Here is a 17224-nt window from a genome sequence, read left to right as displayed (position 1 = left end):
TCAGCGCCAGGCGTGACAGCTTTCGACATTTCTTCTTTGTTTTCTTCTGCTATTCTGTTCCTGCTGTTTTGCGCGCGACAGCCACACCGGTTGGTTGGGTCACGTGCCCCGCTACTCGTGTACGTCGTGCGTGAAGACAAAACGTCCATTGGAAGCCGCTCGCGCGTGCGTGTGATTGTGCCTCTCAGCGGGCGCTGTTTGCCGCTCGCCTCTGATGCTTGCATAGTGTTGTTCGCAACGGTTGCACGCATTTCTTCTTGATCAGTGGCCAATTACCCGGGTCTCGGCTCCTGCATATGGTTAGCGGACCCTTATGTAAGCAGGGCAGAGAAATGTTTCGGTTGTGAAAGTTATTACTACGAAACAATTCGTATCAACAAAAAAAACCATTAACGGTCTTTTACGGCCCCTCCCTCCCGAGAATCAATTTAGTTTGTCCAACTCTGCCGACTGCAGACCATAGCTTGCCTTAGCATAGTTGAATATAAAAACGCTGCTGTTTATTTGAACACGTTAAACGGCTCATAAATATCACATGTTTGTCGCGCAAACCCAGATGATATAAAAAGAATATTTAGATTTGTCTCGGAAATATGCACGCTACTCATTCGAAGAAATTGGCAGCCTCTCCCGCGCAGAAGTGACAGCGGTGGCTGTATCGCCCTCCCTACCCCGCCTCACCCTGCAGATACCCAAGATGCCCACCCACCAGCAAAGAAACCAGAATCAGACCTACCTTGACCACGCGAATACGGGTAACACGCTATAAAGGACCACACAGGACACTGGCATGTGGCTCTAGACCTTCTTAGTATTTAGCGTGGATTTCCTCAGAATTGTCATGAGCTTAACATCCCCACTGCGGGACAAATTCCTCTACAGTATCTCCCCAGTTAACACTATCCTGTGCTAGCTGCGGCCACCTTATCCTCGCGAAGTTCCTGTAGTCTCATCCACCCATCTGACTTTCTGCCGCTCCCTGCTACGCTTGCCATCTCTTGGTATCCAGTCCGTTACCATAAGGGACCATAGCAGGCGCTTCAGGGAAGCCCGCCACTAAACTTTAAAAGCAGGATTTTTTTTTCACAGAGAGATGGCTTTTTCGGCACAGTAATACCAGTGTTGGCGGTCGTCAGAAAACAAGTGAATCATGTTAACTTGTAAGCTGATTAACTAAGTCATATTGATTACTGTTTCACTATTACAGACACAATTAGATTAAATTACGGATACGATTACAATTAAACATTTGGAGCTGACCATTAGTAACAGGGTTATCTGTATTAGGATTTCAAAAACGCGATTACCCTTGGCGCTGTGGCTCAGCAAATTTTGGCCATTTCTCGCGCGATTAGAAAGTTGCGCGCAGAGTCACACCCACTAGTGAAAGTCAATCCGCGGCGTACGCGCCACGTGACCTTCTCTTCCCCGCCTAGGCAGGAGCAGTCATCAGCAGCGCAGCCCGGGTGGCGCGGGCGGGACAGAGGTCACGTGGCACGTGCGCCACGGTGTGACGCAATTTGACGGACGTAGCTGTGCTCACACATCCGAAGCGCGGTCTTCGAATTGTGCGAGAAATAGCCGAAAAATCAAATACAGATACACCATCACCAAAAAAATCATACACTATCACTGGACGATTTCACAAGCACACTGCAATGCAGATCCCAGAAGCTATGCAACACCGCCATTTAAAGCCTGGGATCACGGAGTCATTTTGGTGCTGAAGTCATGAGTTTGAATTGAGTTTTAACATGTAATCTAATTTTCTCGGCAATTACTTAGTATTTTGCTGACAGACAAACATCAACACAGCCAAAAAGAGCCTTAAAAGCACTTTTTACTGAGACCAAACATTGGAGGGAATTGTCCTCAGTCGAGGTCGCAAGAGCGAAATGATGTGGTGCCCCTGCTTTCTGCTCTCCTTTCCGTTTGTCCATGCCCTGCGTTTCTTGAAGGGGTCGCTGAGAGGCGCTGCGGGCACTTTGCGTCTAAAGTCCTCTGAATCAAGGGGTTTTATTCTGCAGTGACCGCCACGCTGTATTCCACCTAGACAAAAAAAAGTTGGCCGCTGTTCAAGATTTTCCTGTTGCCCAAACAAGAAGCTAACCATCAGACGAAATTATATGCTCGAGAGTTCTGATGCCGCTGATTTGTTTGATACAGTCAAACATCAAAAAGCTTATTTCGTTTATTGTTGGGATTGGTCAGCGGAGTAATTCAGGGCGCCGCGAACAATAGCCCATTGTTACCAAATGATATTTTTTAAAGTATCATCCTGCTATAGCTGCGCTATTGCGTGCTTTCTTTCTCCTTGGCGTCTTTCTTTTTCCTCTCGTTCTGTCCGTCTAATTCGTTCTGCAGCAGACAGATTTAGCGGCAGAGAATTGGACTACAAATCTTAGGTTGCAACGTCCAAAGACACCATTTCTTCGGATAATGTACCCGATGCAGTCACCGCTGTTAAATTCAAAAGATGCGAACCTCTGTTGACTACTGTTCATGGTGAGAAAAGTGGCTGGTGGTTGATATTATTAGCATATGTGTGCAGCTTCAAAGAATAAGCCACTGGGTTTTGTTGTCTCAAACTGAAACAGGAGCGCTAAATGACTCCTGAGGGACAATTTCCGATTCATGCTGTCTGGCAGAGGGACCACGATCGACTAATTCGGAAGCTTTTAGTATGCTGTGTATACCTCGCGTTACTATCACGTGACATTGAATTTTTTCTTCCTCCATGCTACCGTGTCCTTGTCAGGCCAACCTGCCTTTGCACACTCCGAAAACATTAATTCAACATAGCGACTTTTCGACCATTTTAAACACAAGAGGTACTTGGAGCAAGACTTCGTCAGCGTAGGTACATACTTTATTCATTGATTCCAGTTGCCGGCACCAGTGTTTTGACGCCTCGGTTCCAAAACTGGGTGCAAAAACGAAAGGCCCTATCATATTGCACATACACTAGTTCGAAATAAATCCTTCAGTCATTTTTTTAATCGCCCATTACACCATCATGTTGGGATTGACACGCTTACAACACAAGAAACAATGCTGGGGTCAAATTATTCGCACTTTTATAAGTGTTTGTGGTTAAATAACTATGGTAGTAACATGCATGTAGTGTGATAGTTAAGCGCATAGAAGGTGTGCAGAGCAAGTCACAATACGCACTGTGGGGCTGATTAAAGGGCTATCACACACCGATAACACATGCCTTTTCCGGCTGTCAGGAGTATACTCGTGCTGCCTTCGTTTTATAGGGCCAGCGAACTCAACCTGACACTATGTGTGAACACAAAGTGGCCGAGAAAATATGTGGCACGCACAGTAGAAGAAATGTACGAGACTTTAAACTTCTGTGAAGAAAGAGAAATACAAATGAACCGTCTTTAAACGGACGCCAAGACCGGTGTTATGAAGCCACGGTACCTACCCGAAGTCTTTAACCAGAACATCATGTTTGTATACCTACAAGCTGCTCCGGTGAAGTGCGCATGTTTGCCCACTTAACAGGAAGGTTTCGAGCTCGTGTTTAAGACAGTTCACTTGTATCAGCAACTAACTTGCAGGAACCTGTATAGCCTGCCTTGCCGCGTATGCAAGCAGTGCACCAACTATCCCGCCAAGAATATGTTAATTTAATGATAATGATGAAATCCTTTATTATTGCCGGAGTCCTTATAGCTCAAAATTTCAGAGGTGGGCTGTTAGTTTCACACTGCCCTCGTAAGTAACACCACGGACATGGGTTCATATTCTTTAGATGGCCTGCACAGACGTTACAGGGTCCGTTACAGGGCAGGCCATGTTGCAGGCCAGGTCATGTTGCAGTCCGGGCCATGTTGCATGCCAGGCCATGTTGCAGTCCGGGCCATGTTGCAGGCCAGGCCATGTTGCATTCCGGGCCATGTTGCAGGCCAGACCACGTTGCAGTCAAGGCCGTGTTACAGGCCAGGCCAGGCCACGTTACGTTACAAGCCATGCTGTTGAAAGGGGCTCACAGCAAGAAGCTGCGCGTTTCCTTAATCCGTTTATTACCACCTGCTCTGGCCTACACAGTGGATGTGTGGTTCACCGTCATTGCGCTTGTGACGTCACGTGAACGCCATCTGTCTTGACTCTGTCCATTCATGCGTCCTTTGCGCAGGGAGGTGGGCCGGAGCCGCGGCTGCTTCGCCGCGTGGCGGGGGCCATGTTCGTGTGCGCCCAGCAGCCGTGTCCCAACCGGCGGTGCTGCGGCTCGGCGAGTCCCGGCTGCCCCGAGGGCCACCAGGCACTGGCGTCGCTGAGCCGCGAGGACCGGCGCCGCCGACGCAGGGCCACCCAGAAGTACCGGCTGGCGCACGCCACCCGCGAGCGCATCCGCGTCGAGGCCTTCAACGTGGCGTTCGCCCAGCTGCGCAGGCTGCTGCCCACGTTGCCGCCCGACAAGAAGCTGTCCAAGATCGAGATCCTGCGCCTGGCCATCTGCTACATCTCGTACCTCAACCACGTGCTCGACGTCTGAGCCGTCGGTCCCATCTGTATATATGCTGCAGTCAGCTAACTATACGTGCCAAGTGTCCAAAGGTTTCGTTGCCTGGAATGGGGCCCCGTCGACAACGCCCCTTAGGACTAGTGACGTTGGCTTGATGAGGGTCTCGATGCTATGGAGCCCAGTTTCGGCGGTGTGTGTAGACTCCGAGAGGCTATAGTAGCTTTTATGCTGAAGAGCCCAGTTTCGTTGTGGCACCTGTTTTGATTGCCTAGCGCGAGTCTCCTTTTAGCTTAGACAAAGGAAAAAGCTGTTCTTCTTATCATGCAGCCATGTCATATAGTATATGTACCTCTTGGTTGTACCTGACGAAAAAGTGGCGTCGGCAGACTCGATGCGTGCAGGCGGTTTCAAATCCATAGATGTCGGTGTAGTCCCACCTAGGCGTTTAAACTATCAGCTGACCTCTCCTTGATCTTGCTAACGATGATCGACACCTCCCGCTTATGCAACACTGAAGTTTACAATGCAGCCATGGCATATCGGTGCAGTGTCCCGTTAGCCAGAATTGCTTGTAGTTGTGTCGGGAAGGGCCTGTGGTCTACTTCCGTCTGCACAAGGAGATTTAAGACTTGAACGTTCATTATTTTGCCGGTAGAATCATGCAGTAAATTAAAGTTCGTAATAACTCCTCCAAAGCAAGCCGACAGCTTCAATTGTTAGTAGCAAGTCCACTCCTGGCTTGAAATGTGTCAGGGGTGAATGACGAGAGTGAAGAAATGCGGTTGAGTCACGTACTTGTGGGTGCTTTCTGATTTTGAGTGACTAAGTAGCAAATAAAGTGGTTCGTACGCGTTATCTGTCAGCTAGAACCATACAAGTATTACCGTGGCTGCAACTCGGGCTTTTCTCTGAATGCTATTCCATTCCCAATAAACTCCTCACATTCCTGAGAGTAAGAATAGCTGTTGGCTATATCATTGTCGTTTCGGACGGGTGTGGTCGGAGATGTCCACACTGTTCCGATATTACTTTGTAGCCTTTTAACTAAAGTCCACCACAGATTTCTTTAGCTGTTCGGGTGTTAACAGTGAGAAATGATACCTGCGCACAACGCTCGCTCAACCTCGACTGTATGTGTCACGACTAGAATCCTTCCGTCTTGTACACAGGAATTCAGGCTGCATGGGCATTCCATGTTCCTGGTGGTTCTTTTAATCTACTTGTCAAAGGAAGAAAGTCGGCCGCAGGCAGAAGGAAGGCTCTTCGTGTCATGCCGGTCCGAAGACGCCATCAAGACATCGGAAACACAGGCGCATTATCTCGTGAGTCAATTTAATTGCGTCCATTCCCATTTTTGCGATTTTTACCTCTCGCTGATGAACTGCTTTTTCGCGCGCCTCCGCCGGGTGATGTTCCGGCTGACTTAAAATAGGTACAGCCTTGTTCAAAAGTCTTCGGGCCACATGATTTGCATTTGAGCCGCATAGTGAAGCCAGTAAGGCGCCCCTACCTTAAAGGCCGAAAGTTTTGAAAGTGAGGACGACAGCGCGCTGCAGATATTCAGAGCTTTACCATAAGCTCCTCACCCCGCAACTGAAGAACAAAACGGTCTGAAAAACATTTGACCCAAGGTGTACACATGAGATGGTAACGCAGCCTAAAGAGCTTTTTCTTTATAAACACCTTTAGTTTTCAGCCAGCAGCAGCCCGCTTCTTGCCGATGGCGGCAGTATTTGGCCCCCTTAGTATTGCACGAATCAGTTCAGTGGTTCGTGTGCATGCTTAAATTTCAAAAGAATTTGAAGATTTCCTCGAATGTTAAAATGAAGTGAGAAAGAGAAAATATAGCGATGTCTATTAGTTTGGGCGAATATAGATGAGAAAGACATGTACGTCAAGTTAGACAACTTGTTTGTGTATGCCGGTAATTTTATGGGCACCTTCTGTTTGTTTTTGGATACGTGCTTGCGTGTGGCTTTTGGCGGGCTTTATTTTATTTCTATTTGTATTTTCTTGTTCGCGATAATGTGATGCAATCCCATCGCATAAAGTTAGCTCAGGTGGCAACATTGACGTCGTTTCGGTCACCTGTAATGAGAAGGCAAGGTAATCTATGGTCACTTAAAATAACGGAATGGGCTCCAGGGAAAGGCAAGCGTAGCAGGAATCGGCAGTCAGGGAGGTGGATGAGATTGCACTCTAAACGTAAAGAAGTAAAAGTGGGAGTAAAGTGGCCTCTAGTGGAAAGATTACTTCCTTTTTACTCCCATATAGGAGTATTACCGTTTGCAGGGATGAGGTGGCTGCAGCAGCTGGCGCAGGACAGGGTTAACTGGAGCTCCATGGTAGAGGCCTTTGTCCTGCAGTAAACGTAGTTAGGATGGTGATGGAGATAGTGGTTATTATAAATAGAGGAACGTATCAGTTACAGGGATGCAGCGAATATTTAGCTGCTTCTTTTCGATTTGATGTCCGTTGGCTACTGAAAACTGCAAATAAGAAACCTGCTGCATTCATCTTCCTTCCCGCGTCTTCCTTGTGCCGACGCTCAAGCTGCTTTTGCTCGGCGTCAAACGCAACAAGAAGAAACAAAGTACCTCGCGTTGTGAGCAGTTGTACACGTCATTGCGACTTTGAAATAAGTGCAACCAAGCGCAGAGCAATCCAGCAACTGGAATATAAATTAATGCAGCGCCTGCGCATTAAGCTGCAAAAGCGCGTGTTTACGACGTGTTGCGTTAAATCGAGGAGCTCATGATTCACTGTCTCATTGTACAACGTGCGCATAGTTTGTTTTTTTTTTTTTTGCCTGCTTTAAGCAAGCACTGCTTTACGAATTCCGTCCGACCGCGTCCCAAACGAGGCGTGCGAATTCCTCAACGGCCTCTTCGAACGAAGCACGAAAGCAAAGATCCCAATTCTGAAACTAACTAGGCTCTTGGTGTGTCGAGTGCAGCAAAGTTTCACGCTAGCTGTCCCTTTTTGTCTCCTTGCTGCTCCGCTGCGTGACAGCTCCTTTCCTCTGTGTTCGGCTTGCTCCTCTTTGTGTCAGCTTCTAGGAAATGTGTGGCGCGTCGCCGACTCACTCGTTCGAGCCATTACTTTCCCCCCCCCCCCCCCCCCCCCCCCCCCCCATGTTTCCTCTGTTCGACACCCGCAGCTCAACGCGCTTCGCTCGATTGCTAAGAAAAGAGAACGCGACCGCGGCGCTGCTCCCAGCGCACGAGAGACATGCGCGGTGGGAGGGGGGGGGGGGGGGAGGGGGGGGGGGGGGGGCGTGTCTCGAAGGGAGGAGCAGTTGCGGCTCGCTGTCGAAACACATACCCGACGAGACGTGTGTCGTATTTTGGAACGCCCGCCGCATCTGCCTAAGAATGCGCGGCATTTCGTCCTGTCTGTCTCAACTGGCAACCGCTTGTGTGTGCGCGCGCGAGGGCAATGGAGGAAGGGAAGCGGAAAAGAGAGCCGGGGTTGGGAATCACGCTGCCAAAGCAGCGGTAAACGGGAGCGCGAAGAGACCTCGGCACCGGCCGCCATCTTCAATCCAATGGCGTGCAGAGAAGCTTGCCTCCCTTGGCGAGTTTTCGCGCTGTTTGTGTGAATTCGTATCCACGAATTTTTAGCGTTTCACGTTGTAATGACTGGAGCGAACCGTTGTTAGGAGACTCTCTATACGACTTACGAACAAAGATGGTTTATAGTTTATCGGTGTTTAACGTCCCAAAGCGACTCTGGCTATGAGGGACGCCGTAGTGGAGGGCTCCGGAAATTTCGACCACCTGGGGTTCTTTAACGTTCGCTGACATCGCACAGCACACGGGCTTATTTAACTTCGCCTCCATCGAAATTTGACCGTTTCGAACAAAGAGAGTGGTTGTACGTGGCCTGGCTTTTCACTAGGCACTCTTTTTCAGTACTACTATCACACCTCGGAGAAGTCTGGGAGCCTCTTATTTTCCTTTTATATCCGGCGACGTTCATTTCGAGCACGGCTGCTACCTTTACTGATGCACCACTGCATTGATTACTTGCGCTAATGGAATATCTAATGCCACATGTAACGTGGGTCAGCATGGCTTTAGCGCGAGGTACGCAGGTGCTGGGAAAATCATTCATGTCGTTCAGCGCGTTCGGCGTGGTAATTTCCTGTACGCACTAGGTGCTTGCTATACGCCTTGTACATAGCACTGTGCGCAGCACAAAGTGTTTATATGAACGCTTAGAATCGGTGTGTGCCAGCCGTCGTAGTAATAATCGATGTGTTCCTGGGAATTCAACACTGGGACTGCGCAGAAAGGTGCGGTAATCGTACAGTTGTTATAGTTCGCGCCAACTTTTCATATCTGCGATAGTTATCTGATATCTCAACCGTCGGGTCAGTCTACATATCATCTCGAACATATAATATTCATTTACGCTAGACAGGTCATCAAGCTCCGTCGCCTTTTTGGTACAGAAGCCGATATGGCGGTTGTTGCCGTAGCTTGTCCATTTCTCTTGAATTTCTGGTTAGTACGTTCATCTCCAATGATCAGTGTGCTCCTTGACAATACTTTCAGGATTGCTCTGCTATGTCCTGTGCAAACTCTAATTAACAACAACCAAAATTCTTTTGAGGATTACTTGAGCGCCGTCTATTATTTTCCGCCAGTCGTACGTCATCCCCAGCAAGCCAGTATACGAGCAACTAAATCAGCTTGTTCAATTTTGATTCTAAACCGAAAAAGAAATAAGTACAGTACCCCGCCAAGTAAAAGCCCCGGACCAAAAACCTAGTCGAGCTTTCCTGCAACACATTTGGATGGTTTTCGAACCCACGTGACTTTGGTCTGAGCCAATCATCCCTCAGACACACGCAGCCGCGGCCCGGACATGGAAAGCGCCCCCACCCCTGCAGAGCCGTCGTCAGCTAGCGAAGAGAAGCCCGTTGCACCCAGCGGGATCCCAAACCGTTTCTCGGGGCAGGGACGACAGCATCTCGGTCTGCACGTAGCTCAGTGACTCTTGGACGGTTGCCCGGGTTGGGCAGCGACTTTATTCTGGACCCAGGGGCGGCCGGTCCCGTGCGAGTTCTTGGAGAGCTGCGGCCGATGGCTCTTTCCCCCGGCTTCCTGCTGCTGCTGCATGCGCTGCCTGTTCCTGTTTGCTAATTTGATCGCGCCGCTCGCTTTCGTTCCGACACCCCTTGCTTTCCCTCCTTCCGCACCGCCCCCCCCCCCCCCCCCTCCCCTTCGCTCCGCGTGTTTTGCGTGCTGCCTCCCCGACTCGGATGTGTGTGTGTTCTCAAGCGGCATCCGCCGCTCTTGCCAAGGGGCGCGTGTTGTTGCTCCTTTGCATACAATGCGGCCTGCTTGTGTAGCAGGCTTAGGTCGAGCAAAAGCCGCTTCCCCCTTCCTCGTCCCGTGTAATTAGCCGTGTTTTGCAAACTATTCTGCGAGCGGGGTTGGTATACAGCCGGCCGACGACCGACAGACCGCGCGTGTCGTTGTGCGATTCTTGGTAATCATAGCAGCCGCCGGGCAAGCGACCTTTGGAGGCAGAGTTAACGGCACAGTGGCATTCGTGGAAGGGGTGTGTAGCACGCTGCTGTCGCGGAAAACGAAATACAAAAATAAAAAAGCTAAGCCTTAAAATGCAGAATTTGTTTAAGGTGTCCACGCTTATTTTACGTACTTTTTCTTCTGCCTTAGCGTTTCTCTTTTCGCGCTGGAGTAACAAAAATGCCTGGATGCTTAGCGATAAGAGTTCGTATAGGTGCAAAGACAAAGGGAGAAAGGCCGGTGAAAGCGTGGGTATCTAAAGCATTGCTTTAATTCCTGCGTTAACGCGCAAGGCTTATACGCAGCTCGCCAGCTTCTGGCGGATTACGGGGATTAACGCGTGCTGGAAGCCAGTTGCAAAGAGACATAAGAGCTCATTCGTCTGGCGTTACTTCTTTTTGCTGTTTTCGTTTTCCGCTAAAAGACCTCGTTGAGAACCGCTTGCAATGCGTATGGGCCGGCTGCTGCTTGAACTACAATGGCGAATTATCGGACGTTGGCCCCGTCGTGCCTACAAAACGCGGACTCGCACATTTCACGCTTGCTCGCGAAACAACTCGCTTTGTCATGCGCTTTTGTAAGAACCACGCGGCAAATGTGCATGTTTCCTTGTCCATTCAGCGATTCATATAGGGTCTTTCTCAATGTGTTCTGTTCTGAATGCCTGGTTTGCATATTTATTTGGCTGGTCATTTTCTGAGATAATTTCACCTGCGCTAACGCTTAAAATACTTTGCAAAGTTTATATGGATAAACGGATTTTTCAGCGTCGTTTGTAGTACCTTGTTGTAAAATCAGCTTCGATAATGGAAATACTGAGAACGCAAATAAATAAATAAATAAATAAATAAAACGAAAACGTGGATAGGAATACACCAATGGTATTATCACCTAACAGAATGTAATGACTGGGAGACAGGGAGTCATGTTCAGTTGAAGTAAGCGACATTGTTCCGTCGTTCTCGACTTATTACGCCAGCTGTGGTCTTGCTACCAACTACGCAAGCCATCAAGTATTGCGAGCCTCCACGCGTTAGCTTCGGCATGAAAATTAATGAAAACCTTAAAATACACTGTACAGGTGTCCACAGAAGCTTTATAGGAACGCGAAACACGTAAACAAGTTGAATTTCTTCGCTGCCCGGAGGCACGACTAGACCACAGCCTGCTGTCAAATGCTGCGTGCGTGGACTATCCACCAACTAAGCTTTTTCATGTCTTCCGCATTCCGGAAACATTTATGCGCACTTGTCCATTCAGGCCGGAACGAAACGCGAACAGCGCCTGTTAACAAAACAAAATATTTTACCTGCGTACTTTAAGCTACAGTGTATAACTAGCCTGTCTCATGTTTCTGGGTAAAGGGTCTACCGAAGTACATATTCATAAAGTGGCTGTAAATGAATATCTCGGCGCAAAATAGAAAAGTACGGCATATGCGTGTTCGCGTTTCGGTCCTGCATGACTGTACATTTCCTTCCCCAACACCGTTGTCTGAAGGGCTTCTTGATCCGAGAAACTAGCCGCAGTTTGTTCTATAGACTGCGGAGTGCTTAGCGGTTCCTTCAACGAGCTGAATACGTATATGTATGCATCGCTACGTCCAGAAAGGACTTCTGGGAGGTCAAATGCCCATTCGGCCAGACAACCATATAGATGGTAATTGCCGTTGCTCGAGCGCGAGTCCTTATTCAAGCAGCGGGCAGCAGGGTACGGCTCGCAACCAGCAATCACAGCGGCTAATTGTACGCCGTGGACAAACAGTGTACGTCCTTCCGAAGCATTTCACCAGAGCGTAATTACTGTCATAGATACGTCGCAGTTAAGCCGCATTGCGAGTGCGTTACGTTCGGTCAGCCCCCCCCCCCCCTCCCTCCCTCTCGTTCTGAAGGAAAAATGGCTGAGGAAAGATTCGGAACAAAAAAAGAAACGGAGGGGCACTGTCACTCGCGGCGTTGGTGCTAGCTGCGCTCACAAGATTGATGATGTTTGCCAGCCGTAATTGTTCTTCGCTCTCTTGGTCACATCGTGTTTCTATGCACTCGCTTGCAACAATAGTTTTCGGGCTGCACGTGCACCTGACGTTCCTAATGCGATGTCCTTAGAAGCCTTGTGGAGCCAGAATGCGTCGTTGGTCATAAAACTCCCCCGTTGGCTGGAGGGAATGGACATCACTTCATTTAGAGGCAAATGCTATCGCTTTGCCAGCACGTAATCTAATCAGGTGTCCCTGCGAATTTTTTTTTATCTGTTCGATGGAGGCGAGAGGCGATAAGCATCACAGTACGTCGTTTGTGAATTACGAAAAGTAGCATTTCCGATAAGCTGCGAAGTGTTTAGAAAGGCTGGAAAGCTTTGCGCCTAAAAAAAAGAAGGAAAGCGTCCTTTGCTTGGTTCCACTATAGCCACTCCTTATTCTTTCTCCCACCTTTCACTCCCTATAGTGACCCCGTTCCCTCACGGCGCATTCCCAATCTCCCCTATTCCATGCACCCAGCTGGCTCAGTTGCGGTGGTGCCACTTATCTCTGTGAACAGTTATTTCACACGAAGATCACAGCGTCTTCAACGTGTCCATCACAAGTGAGTAAGTTACTGCGCCCTTGCTTTCCTAATTACCGTCATTAATATTATCAGCATCACATCTCGAAAACTCGACAGTCGATTTGCATGAACGCATAAAACGGCTTGCGAGTTTTGTTCGAAACTTTATTACTCCGACTAACGGCTGCACAGCGTCTTAGCGAAAGCCTGAAGCCAGCCCAGCGCTCTCCAAAAGCCGTTAACGCAAGCTTTAACGCGTTTAACGCAAGCCGTTTAACGCATGCCGACCACTTCGGTCGCCATGCTTGCCCTCATCCTAGCCGGCAGGCCTTATCGCAATCGCGCTAAACAACGCGAAGCGATGAAACGAGCAAATAAACGGTCCGGACCCACCTCGAAACTATGATATCAAAAAACAATCGCCCGTCGCCGAAGACAGCGAGACGGCATAAAACAAACGCTCCTATATTGAGTTACGGCAATCAGAAACCGCACGGAAGCCGTGTTGACTCAGGCGTGCTCTTCGCTTTTAATGCGAGAGGCGTACAAGCGACATGCGCGAGTGAGCGTGTACGCTTGTTGTGCACGGAATTGTCTATTTGCTCGCTGCACGGAGGAGGTGAAGCAGAGCTATCCGGTTGCCCTCTCCCTCTATTTCCCTCCTCCTCCTGCTTGCTCCCGCTTCACAGTGTGTATACAGGTACTGCTATACACACAAAACATCAAACAACCAATCCTTCAGTTCCCCCCTCCACCCCACCACAACCGTCCCGTACTTCCATTACGTGTCCTATGCATGGCGCTGTTTGTCTTTTGTCAGCGTGCAAGCCGTGCGTGGTTCGAGAGAGAGAGAGAGAGAGAAACACAAACAATTACAATGGAATCGAAATGGGTCGCAACGCTCACTGCTGCTTTGCTCTCTTTCCACTGCGCGAAACAATATCTCTCTCCCACTCCTGTACCTAACGCTGCGGTTGCGACGCCATAGGCGACCTGAGCCGTGTAGTGGTTTGGTTTGTCCGAGTGTGTATCCTTTGTATCTTTCTTTCATCCTCTTCCCTCGTTCCCTTTTTTTCAATTTACAAACGAGTCTTTCGAGGCTCGGTACGCAGACAAATGTACCTCCCCGCCTCCTGGCGAAAAACACATAGCAAAGAGAGAGGCAGGCGAGCTGCAGAAAAGGCGGCCGCCGGAAGCGTAATTGCCGCAGTGTCCGCCGCACGCAATGTCGTTTGCTTTTATTTTCTTCGTTCTTTTAACTCTGGCGTCCGTGAGCGCAGCTGGTTCCCAATGAGAGAACGGAGAACGAGACGGTGAGGAGGAAGTTGGTGGGGGGGAGTCTTCTAGCGGCGGCATTGTGTGAACGCGTCGGCGGCGCCGCCGGCCGGCCTTGGAGAATTTGTCACGCAGAGCATATCGGCACGTTTCCGTAGGACGCCCGTGCGCGTTGCGCTGCGGTCTTGTCTTCGTGTCGCTGATTGCGTGCAGCCCCTGCAGCCTCGGCAATGGGGCACTTTTGAATCGTAGACATACGTCGAGCCGTGGAACGCGAGGCTTTGTTTGCTCTCGCGATGAGCGTTGCGCGCCAAAAGCGTTGTTCATACAATGACTGCAGTCTCGTTAGGAGGGACTGTGGTTATATCTGTCTGCGTTGGTTAAATTAGGTTAGGTTAAATCTACGTGCGTGCATGGGCTTAATGTAAGCCCCTTTGTACTGACGGTGAGCCTTCCGATGCTTATAGACAGGCGAACGCCTTTACCATGTACGGCCTGACCTATTGCAACAGGGTGCGGAAATAGGTTGCGCATCTTTCTTGTCCATGCAAACCGATCTGACATGAACCTTTATTTGAACGCGTGTGCCACTAACGCTATAGCATGGCGTAACGGCATGCTATAGATACAGTTACTGCAAAAGTTGTTCAGTCGTCAACGTGTTTTATACTCGTCAAGCTGTCGAAGAGCTTTCAACTCGATAGCGTTAATAGGAGCCTTTGTTCCGGCTCATTGTTTCGCACTTTTGCGTGAGGTTGAAAGTTGTCTCTGCACAAAGATGGATTGGCAGCCCAGACTGAATTCAGGTTGGGATTGTTTAGTGAGAGAGGCCGAGTGCGACAAAGGAAATCCGCAGCTGTTCTGTCAGAGAGGCTGACGAAAAATCACGATCCAGTGCCTGTCCAAACAGCGCCACTTCAGAGCGGCCTACCGCTTCGTCCTTGCGCCGCCGCGGAAATTTCGCAATAAACATGAAGCAATGCCGGCTATGTCGCTGGTGTACTAGCCGTTATTCTATTGACATTCTCAAGCTCCAAGTGTGCTTCTAGCTGTATGCAGGTTCAAGAGAGTATAGTGAGCGGGTGAGAGATGGGAGGCGAACAGCCCAGAAAGCGTGAGCATGTCTCGAACGTCAATCAATTGTCTGTATTCCTACGTCTTCATATGAGAAATTCCATACCGATATCAGTGCGGCTAGGCCGCGTTGCAGGTTAGCAGTGACATGTCATGATTATAAGTGCTTTAGCATAACCGGAATGCCGAATACGGCAGCTTGTGTCTGTTGCCAAATTGCTGCCTCGACACCGAGGCCACGTGGTGTCCTACGCATGCGTAGTAAGAACATGAGTTGTTCCGCATAGGTACATGCTAGTACATCTTAGCTTAGCTAGAACCCACAGTAAGTCCGAATTCGCTCATAATACTGGGCTGGATGAAATCCTATGAGGAATACAGGTATCGAATGCCCTAGATTTTTTTTTTCCCCACGTACGTAACGCTCGGTGTTTAAAGTACAAAAAAAAATTGCATTATCTTGCCTCAGCGGGGAATTTTCCGTATGCGCAACAACAGCTATTAACCGAATTTTCATAGCTAACTCCCTTACTAATATTTTTGTTCTCCAACGAGAAGACATGGGCGTTTATTTTTTAGTCTCGACCTAAGCGGACTCTTGCTATACAACTCAACGCCCTTTAACAAAAACAAACTAAAACAGCGGGACAATCTTGGTTGTCAAAACACACACTAAATTTATTTGTGAGTTTCGACCAAATATTTTGCAAGTCACTCACTTTCATAACAAGAGTCGAAACTCTTCCACGAATTCATCCCCACTGACATCAAGTTTCTTTTTCTCTATCTCTCTGTCTCCTTACCTGACATTATTTATGTCTTGGTTGTCCTCTCTTCATACTTTCTCCCTTTACTTTGTCGGCGCCCATTCTGCTACCTTGGCCATAAAACTGCCAGCTGACGATCAGCTGGCTTGTTTCCTGACGCATCTTTTGTTTATTTTATCTTGCCATTTTTACATCTCCTTCCAAGCAATATCAATGATGAGACGTGACCCCACTGCAGCACAAAAAGCATCTCGATAGCAAAGCAAGTCAGTCCCCCCGATGTATTAATTGGCCAATCACCAAGGCAAATAAGAGCGCTTAAATTTGTTTCACTTAGTTAACCGTGGCTCGTTATATACAGACACCTAGAGCGTAGGCATAAACACTGTGGGAAAAGAACAAATGTAATGTACGTTCGCATCGGTGAACCGTCACAACAACGTTGTATACATCTCGTATAATTCATCAGTTTTGTGCGTGTGTCAGCCAGACAAAGAGCCGTTATAGACTTTTATTACGCATGCTGAAACAGAGGTATACACCACGCTGCACACAACTGTGTGGCACTTCAGCCAAGGAGAGATATTGACAAGCATGCATTCAATATTTCGCTGGCAGGCGAGAAACCCAGAAACAAAAGTGGAGAAAGAAACACAGGAGGCTGAGTAGTGTTCCGCGTATACGTTTCCTTCCTTCGCTTACGCACTCCCCGCTGTTCGCGACCGCCTTTTCGAAGCGCGATAATTGGCGTCATGCGCGTTGCTTCTAATTAGCGCGCGGCGCGGCAGCACGGCGAAAGTTGAGGCCTCCGCCATGCCGCGAGTGGCGCTGCCGTCGGCTCCCCCACGTAGCAGCGCCACGCTTTAATACGTTCCCGATCGCCGTGTTGTCCGATGCGGTCACCGCGCGCACGGTTTAAGCGCGCGGCGCCTGGAGCGACGGCTTCCGTGTGCGCTCCAACTGCCGACGCACGTATCGCCCATCTCGATCGCGCTTGATTGCCGCCTGCGTTCGTGAACGCGCGCGCGTGCGTGCGTGCGTGTGTGCGCGGCCACGCAGCCCTGTGTCGTATAGAACACCCGTTTGTTTGCCATTAAACCGAAGAGAGAGCCCACTTGCACTCAGCACACATTAGTAGGACATATATCTATATACATTATGGGATGATGGCGGTGGGGCGGGCGTTGCCCGATTGCCCGCAATGGCGGGTGTGCTTGCGTACCTATAAGACGATTAGTTAGAAATGCGCGGTCTGTGTCGTTCATCAGTGGTTTACGGGGACGGGACGATGTGGAAGGTGTACCACGAATTCTTGCGCAATTAATGGCGGTGCATTCGGCGCTCGAGAGATCTTCACAAATGCCTTCCATTCATAGGCTGATCATGTCACTCACTGTTGAGTTACAGCTATGTAGTTTTTGGTAAATCGCCATTAGGATTACCGAGCAGGCGTTCACGCTGTTTTGTTACGTGTGCAAAATTACTTACAGTAATTTTAAATACGCTTGTTGTTTAATGTACGGACTTGATTTGTAAATCATTGTT

The 17224-nt window shown here is 49.1% G+C and overlaps 1 protein-coding gene across 2 annotated transcripts in view; it reads left to right on the top strand.

The window, feature by feature from the left end:
• Positions 1–17224, top strand: part of LOC144094661 (helix-loop-helix protein 15-like) — a 133993-nt gene that overhangs the window by 74170 nt on the left and 42599 nt on the right. The window contains exons 2-3 of one of the 2 annotated variants that reach the window (XM_077628585.1): positions 4151–4540; positions 5650–5802. In XM_077628585.1, the coding sequence (XP_077484711.1) occupies positions 4151–4510 (360 nt within the window). In that variant the 3' untranslated portion in view covers positions 4511–4540; positions 5650–5802. Of the gene's footprint in view, positions 1–4150; positions 5622–5649; positions 5803–17224 lie in introns of those variants that run through there. The other variant, XM_077628584.1, reaches the window with a different exon arrangement.

The sequence above is a fragment of the Amblyomma americanum genome, chromosome 6, assembly GCF_052857255.1.
Source record: "Amblyomma americanum isolate KBUSLIRL-KWMA chromosome 6, ASM5285725v1, whole genome shotgun sequence".
NCBI classification, from domain to species: Eukaryota; Metazoa; Arthropoda; class Arachnida; order Ixodida; family Ixodidae; genus Amblyomma; species Amblyomma americanum.
Note: the sequence above shows the minus strand (reverse complement) of the source record. Positions and strands in the feature narration are given on the sequence as shown.